This window comes from Lynx canadensis, chromosome A1, assembly GCF_007474595.2.
Source record: "Lynx canadensis isolate LIC74 chromosome A1, mLynCan4.pri.v2, whole genome shotgun sequence".
NCBI lineage: Eukaryota > Metazoa > Chordata > Mammalia > Carnivora > Felidae > Lynx > Lynx canadensis.
Window position 1 is genome coordinate 197,788,998 of NC_044303.2, and position 7,475 is coordinate 197,796,472.

General features: G+C 58.3%; 1 protein-coding gene across 1 annotated transcript; it reads left to right on the plus strand.

The window, feature by feature from the left end:
* The first annotated feature begins 2,259 nt into the window (after positions 1-2,259).
* IL17B (interleukin 17B) lies at positions 2,260-6,822 on the plus strand. The gene is made up of 3 exons (XM_030329655.1): positions 2,260-2,344; positions 4,521-4,810; positions 6,591-6,822. Exons 1-3 carry the CDS (start codon positions 2,324-2,326, stop codon positions 6,820-6,822), a joined length of 543 nt encoding a protein of 180 aa, XP_030185515.1. The 5' UTR covers positions 2,260-2,323.
* Positions 6,823-7,475: the final 653 nt, after the last annotated feature.

The following is a 7,475-nucleotide window of genomic DNA, read 5'->3' on the forward strand; positions in this document are numbered from 1 at the left end:
CTTCCCTGGGGACCTCACAGATCCCCGTCCCGACTGGGAGGAGTCCGGAGCCCCAGCCGGGCCCAGGGCGGTAGGTGTAAACTTTGGGGGAAGAGCAGTAAGAATTAGGAGACTGAGGCATGCTCTAACCAGCCTCATGGGGCTCTGACACCAACACAGCATGTCAGCTAGGGTGAGGCCCACCCCTCCCTGGCCTCCGTCTCCCGTGCTCAAGTGGAGGTTGGGTGGGGGAAGGAGAAGATGACGGGTAAGGATTCCTGTAGCTCCCAGACTGGCTCCTTGTCAGGTGCAGATTCCTGGGCCTGCTTTGTCAGAGCTCTGAGGCCAGGACCCTGGAATCCATATTGACGCGCACTGAAGCTGGAAGCTAAGGAAGCTAAGTCGTGTCTTTGAGATTTCCCTCTCTGTGGATGCCAGGCTGCGGGTGGGGCCACCCCAGCTGCATGCTGGTCGGTCCCTCTGCCGGCCGCAGCAGAGGGGTAGCGAGGAGACTGCCCCCCAGCCCTCACCCCCTCACGCTTGCCCCGAGGACAGTGGCGGTGGGGCTGAGGCAGCCTGGAGTCGGAGTGGGGGCCCTCGCTGCCTGAGGAGGTATTTTCGGAGTCCCCCCTCCCTCTGGAGTTTCCAGTGATAGAATAGAGTCCTGTCTCGTATTTGACCAAATATGGTGGTATCTCTCCACGGGCTCCCGCCTCAGCCAGTTTCTCAGTTATGCTGTGGAAACCTGCCCCGGACAGATTAATCTTGTGACATTCAGGAGCGCGTCGCACTCGGCGTTCTCTCCCTCAGCCGATTCCTGTAAATGGCCAGGAGTGGCCCTCCGCAAGACGCTGCAGTCCCCAGTGTTTGCTCACAGACACTCCCTGTCCTCTGCACGCTCCCTCCCAGCCCTCCTCCGCCTCCCTGGGGGGACTGGCTCCCTCACATCGGGGCCTGGCGGGGCTGTTCACCTGAGGTGAGAGACCTAGGCCCCCGCGGGGCTGCTCAGTTCAGCGTGGGATCCTGGGGTCACCCGAGCTCACCACATTGCGGCCGGAGCCTGTGAAGCCCAGAGCTCTCTCAGGGCCCCGGGGGGTAGGAAGGAGAGTTGGCTGAGCGATGAGAACCACGCGGGCTCTAATGCTAATGAGAACGGCTAATGTTTATAATAACAACTATATGATTATTTCATAATGATCATTTTCGTCATAAACAGCTAAGTGTTTATTGAGCACTTACTACATGTCAGGTACTGTGCCAGCTGTTAAACACGGTTTATTTCCTTTACTCCTTTTAACAGCCCCAAGTAGTGGCCGCCGTGATTCCCCCCATCCTAGAGAGGTGGGAAGTGAGGCTCAGAACGATTTCAGAAAGAAAGGGGCCAGGCGACTGTCGATTCCTGGGCATGACTCCCATTTTACAGAGAAGGAGACTGAGGCTGAGCGAGAGTCAAAGTCACAGACAGCTACACAGGAGCAGGCCCCTGGACGGAAGACCCTCTACATGGAATGGGGGGGGGGGGTGGGCGCTGCATCGGGAAGGGCAGAACAGCCAGCCACGAAGTCCTCCTGAACTGCGACTTGGCCGGCGCAGGAGCACAGATTCAGAAACATGCTCACAGCAGGCCAGAATTGTGCAGAAAATATCCCAAGACAAACAGCATGGGGTGGGGGATAGAGGCCTGCACAGGGACCAGGTATGAATCCCGGCTCTGTCGTCTCTTACCCACTGTGTAATCCTCGACAAGTCCCTTCCTTGCTCTGGCCTCAGTTTCCCTTCCTGTGAACTGACTAGGCGGGTGGGGCTCCCCCACCCAGGGCCGTTGAACTCACCTGAGGCTGGCTGAGGCCGGAGGGCCTGAGGCTGTTTCCCAGGGAGACGGGGCCCGCGTCCCGCTCCTGGCTGGCACACTCGAGAACATTTGCTCTCCTGACCAACGGACAGCCCGTCCCGCCTCCGCCCTCACCCCCTTGCCATCCCCAAAGCAAACGAAGCTGATTGTCTTAGCCGGCCCTGTGGGTGCCGGCCGGGTGGCTAGCCGCAGGCCACAGGCGGAGGTCCCACCCGCCAGGGCCCCGCCGGACACACAGGGCATTGTCCCTCAGTCAACAGCCCCCGGGCACCTCGGCCCGGCTCCTGGCCTGCCCCCACGCCCCTCGCCGCCAGGCCCAGCCAGCTGGGGGCCCGAGGCTCCCAGCTGATGACGAGCCCACCCAGCCACCCCCCAGCAGCCCCCTGACGAGCTATAATTGCTTCGCTCCTTCCTGTTGCTGCCATTCTCTTGGCGGAGGCATCTGGGGTTCCAGGCGGGCGGCAGCTGCTGGCCAACCGCCTGGCTCGCGGGATGGACTGGCCGCACAACCTGGTACGTGGCTCTTCCCCACCCCCACCCCATTTTAGGGCCTGAGTGTTTCGTTACTTCTCTCCTATTGATTCATGGCTGCCTCTGTTTGGCTTGGAATCTGCAGAGGTGAGTTCTCCCTCTGCCGTCTCTCCCCCAGGGCGAGGAAGAAACAGAGACCGGTCTCAGAGCCTGCGGCCATGGCCGACAGCTCGGGCTCCTGAACTGGGCTCAGCCCGTCCACAGCGAAGCCCTTTCAGGCCCAAGCCGTCCGGGGCGGGGGAGCCTGGCAAACTCCGTTATCGGGGTTCTTCCAGAGAAGTCCCTGGGTCCTGAGAGCCAGGCCGTGTGACCTTGGGCAAGTCCTTGTGTTTCTGTTTCCCAGGGGAGGTGGGGGGACTTGGATCCTGTTCTGGGTTTCTCTGAGTGGAGGGCCCAAGTTCAAGGGCACCAGGGTGAGCAGCCCAGAGGAGAAAGCCAATTGTGAAGGAGGTCTTTTTTCCTGCACCGGAATCCGGGACCAAAAGGGAAGAATTTAGCGACTTGAATCTCTTTGGTGGATTTTGTGCCAGGCAGTGGTGTTGCCAGGAGGGGCTGTGCTGGAACTTGTGTTCAAGGGTCAAGGTTTGTTGGGTAGCCTGGATCGGTCAGGCCTGGGCTGTGCAGGTGCTGAGGTGAGTGGTTCGGGGCAGGTGGGAGCCTGGTTAGATGCAGGGACAAGATGAACCCCCCCCTCCCCGCCCCCCGCCCCCACGAAGATTCTTCCCTTCTGGCGAGCCCTGGGCCCCACCCCAGTCCTGGCCCTTCTCTCCCTGCCTTGCGGGAGAGTCGGGTCCTGCCAGGCTCCCGGGGCTTCTCCTGAGAGAGCCAGAGACTTTCCTGACGCTCTGGGTTCTATGGGAAGAAGTGGACGAGGTTGGCGAGGTTGGATACGGGTGAGGCGTGGATGGGGTGGGGGGCAGGGAGAGGGCCGGGCATAGACGAGGGCGGCACAGGTGTCATGGAGTCCAACAGGGATCCTCAGCCACGACCTGCCCATGTCCCCAACTTCATCTCACGCCCCCTCCTCTGCACACTCTATTTCAGCCTCGCGGTTTCCCCGGCAAAGCTCTTCACCGACGCAAACCTTTTCTCACGCTGCCACCCCTCCCCGACCCCCACCCCCGTGAGATATTTAGACTCCCTCTGCCCACATCTGCCTCCCTCTTATCCTTCAAATTTCACCTACATGCCGGTTCCCCAGAAAGGCCTTGCGGGACCACTCGGCTGCTGCTAAGCGGTTGGCCCTGATTTCTAGCCACAGGCAGACCGCGTCATCATCACATTCGTCCCTAGAGATTTAGGTGCTTGTTACTTGTTCACCGTCTGTTCCCCCACCCAGACTGTAAGCTACAGAAGGGGCAGGGATGGTGACAGCCGTTGACTGACTCGGTCACAGGGGAGGAGACAGTATATGGAAGCTGCTGCAATGCCTGCCTGCGTGGAGTCCGTGCTTAGTAGGGGAGGGATGCGTAACAGAACCACACACGTGAACTCTAAGTCTGCAGGCATGCGAGGGGCGTGTGGTGTTGAGAGCCCCAAAAGGTCCACTGAGGCATCCCGAAGGACGTGACACTGGGCTGAGACATGAGGGGTTGAGGGGTAAGAGGCATTTAGATGAATGAGGGAGGCAGGACTCTGTGGGTGGCAGCCTGTGCAAAGTCCCTATGGCAGGAAGGAGCATTTTGGGAGGAAGGGCTCGAGAGAAGGCCAGAGGCTGGAGCGCAGGTGTGAGAAGAAGTCAGGGGTAAGATTGGAGGAGGCAGGGTTCAGCAGAGGTCAGACCATGTGGCAGAGTAGGGGTGTCTTTAACCTAAGGGTGAACGGTCAAGCTGGAGGTTAACATCAGATCGGCATTTCAAGCAGCTGTCCTTGGCCATGGTGCGGAGAACGGGTTGAAGGAGACCAGGGGGATGTGGGGAGACCAGGTGGGAGGCTGTTGAGGGAGGGTGGTGCAGATGGATAAATGGAAAGGTGGGGAGATTTTGAAGAGGTGATACAGGCGGGACTTAGTCCTGTCCACATGTCTATACCTGTGGTGGCCTGGCAGGTGGGGCGGTCCCCGTAAAGGCCCTCTTCCCTCTCTCTTCCCTGAGCCTGGAGTCTTGGCCCAGAGGGACACCCGGCTCTCCTATCTTTGACGTGTGGCCTTCTTTCCCAGCTGTTCCTTCTGACCGTCTCCATCTTCCTGGGGCTGGGCCAGCCCAGGAACCCCAAAGGCAAGAGGAAGGGGCCAGGGCGGCCTGGAACGCTGGCTTCTGGGCCTCACCAGGTGCCGCTGGACCTGGTGTCACAGGCGAAGCCGTACGCCCGCATGGAGGAATACGAGAGGAACCTCGGGGAGATGGTAGCCCAGCTGAGGAACAGTTCTGAGCCGGCCAGGAGGAAGTGTGAGGTCAACCTGCAGCTGTGGCTGTCCAACAAGAGGAGTCTGTCGCCCTGGGGCTACAGGTAGGCTGGGCTGGGCAGCCACGGGCAAGCAGCGTGTGGGGGGCGGGAGGGGGGGGCACCGTGCCCACTGTCCCCACCATCGTAATAGTTACACCTCGGATCGGGAGGCCCGAGTGCCTGGGTTTGAATCTCGGCTCTGCCCCCTACTCGCTGTGTGGCTTTGGGCAGCCTCAGCGTCTCCGAGCCTCAGTTTCTTGCGTGTCAGTGGGGGTGACGGTAGTTCAAACTTCGCCGGTTTTATAGGCTTGTGATTAAATGAGCTGTCTGTGCAGAGCCCTGGCATTCGTGTTCCCCACGTCCCCGCTGGAGTGCCTGCAAGGCTCTCACTTCCTCTGCCTCGGCGTGCCTTGTACACCCTCCCAGTCACAGCGCCTGCAGGGCGGTATTGAGTTCTGTGTCTACATCTGCCTCTCACGACTGGCACCTCCCCAGTGCCCGCATCAGAGTCATCTAAGGACTCTCGTGCCCCACTCCGTCAAAATCTGCAGGAAGAGGCCCAGAGAGTGATATGTCACACGCCTCCACGTGATCGGGAACCAAAACCCGCTGTTCTCAGACTACAGGGTCGGTGCCTTACCTCGGTCAAAGCTCTACTTCTAAGCACAGAGCCTGGCATGCACAAGGGGCCAAATGCCTGCGTGCTGGAAGAAACCGAGTAACCTTGAAGGGTCCTCACTCACAAGTCAGGCCAAAGATTTTTTAGGGGCGCAACTTGGGTCCTGAGATCCTAGAAGTGTGTAGCTTTCTGGGATGATGGAAAGTCTAACACGGTAGGCACTGAGCTGTTGAGCGCTTGGAAAGTAACTAGTGTAGCTGAGGAGCTAATTTTGATTATTTTATTTGTCTGAAATTTATTTATCTTAACTGAGGGATAGTTGACTAATTCTGATTAAGTTCAATTTAAATAGCCACATGTGGCTTAGTGGCTACCGTATCTGGAATGTGGCAATTGGAGGGCTCCATAAAGATCCTGCTCAAAGCTGGACTTCAAAACTTACTGTGCCCTTGAATCGGGGGGGGGGGGGGGGGGGGGGGAGGGGGAGGGGAGGTCTTATAAAAATGCAGGTTTGGATCCAGGAGGTCTGGGGCAGGGATGAGATTCTGCTTTTCTAACCAGCTCTTGGTGATGCTGATGCTGTAGGTCCGCAGTCAAACTCCCTCCCTCCCAATTAGCAGATGAGGAAACTGAGGCACAGAGAAGGCAAGGTCATAAAACAAGTCCCTGTACTCTCAGGTCTGGGAGGGAACTTGTCTGTGTTGCCCATCAGTGAACACCTAATGTCCAGGACAGACTCACATAGTGGGTGTCTGAAAAATATGTGCTGAACAAATAGAAACGAAGTCAGAATAGAACCCAGGCTTCCTCTTCTTGTGAGGATTAGGCATCAATGTGCTCATCTATCGTTTCCCACGGAAGAAGTTTCCCAGGGATATGAACATGGCAGGGGTGGGCGGGTAGACGGAGAAGGCCTTAGCTTCTTTGCAATCCCAGAGCAGAATCTAGTACTGGGATGGGCAACTGGTGGATGAAAGAAGGGACCTGGGTGACCTTGAGCCTGGACAACCTGGGGGCTGGCTTGCCTCCCGAGATCTTCGGTTTTCTCCCCTGGCACACGGAGTTAATTACTGTCCATCCTCCACCACCGCGCAGTCTTGCTGTGGGAATGAAAGCCCCAGCGAGAAAAGGTAGGGGTGTGGGACCTGGGGACTGATTTGCTCTCCCCTCCCCCACCCTCCCGCCACTGCCTTCCACTCAGTGCTTTCTCCTGCCTTCTTGCAGCATCAACCACGACCCCAGCCGCATCCCCGCGGACCTACCGGAGGCGCGGTGCCTGTGTCTGGGCTGCGTGAACCCCTTCACCATGCAGGAGGACCGCAGCATGGTGAGCGTGCCTGTGTTCAGCCAGGTGCCCGTGCGCCGCCGCCTCTGCCCGCTGCCACCACGCACGGGGCCCTGCCGCCAGCGTGCGGTCATGGAGACCATTGCGGTGGGCTGCACCTGCATCTTCTGAATCAGAGCCTGCGTGGGGGGGGGGGGGGGGGCGGGGCGCGGAGACCACCCTCCCTGCGCCCCCGCGCCAAGCCAGGCCAATGAAAAGTAAACGCTGTCTTTTGTAAAGCGCGACTTTGGGTTCGCTCCTTTGGGGCTCAGAAGCCGAAACCAGGGTGGGGGATGGGAGGCTGTTGGGATGTAGATTTCAGATCAATAAAAAGGGATATTCCATCGCTCAGCGGTCTCCAACACTGACATAGGTTATTTTAAAAATACCGCATTCACTCTACCATTTAGGGCAGTCACATACTTCCTTTAATTTGGGTTTGTAAGCCTACTTCAACCATGTTATTGGAGCTTCGTTGATATAAACCTATATAGGAGTGAACAAACACCATCTCTCCCCCAGATAAGTCAAGGACGGTTGCGAGCAAGCTCTTAGGGAAGCGGGGAGCTTCCGGTTTCTGGAAAAGCCCAGCTAATGCTGAAGCTCTATGGATACTGTGGAGCAGATCCTGCTTTGGTTAGAGTAAGTGACCTAGAAGGGCTCTTTCAGCTCTGAGATTCTCTGCAGGTCAGCCCTAGACCCACAGAAGAGCCTTCAGGTTGCCAGAGAGTGGGGGGTTTTTAATCTGGGCCAGCCAGCCCCTGAAACTTTCACGCGGGTATGGA

What these genes read in the sequence shown, in the direction of transcription:
- IL17B (XM_030329655.1), top strand. Translation starts at nt 2,324, where the DNA reads ATGGACTGGCCGCACAACCTG. An exon ending in TGGACTGGCCGCACAACCTG is followed by an intron (nt 2,345 to 4,520) that starts GTACGTGGCTCT and finishes CTTCTTTCCCAG; the next exon opens with CTGTTCCTTCTGACCGTCTC. An exon ending in CTGTCGCCCTGGGGCTACAG is followed by an intron (nt 4,811 to 6,590) that starts GTAGGCTGGGCT and finishes GCCTTCTTGCAG; the next exon opens with CATCAACCACGACCCCAGCC.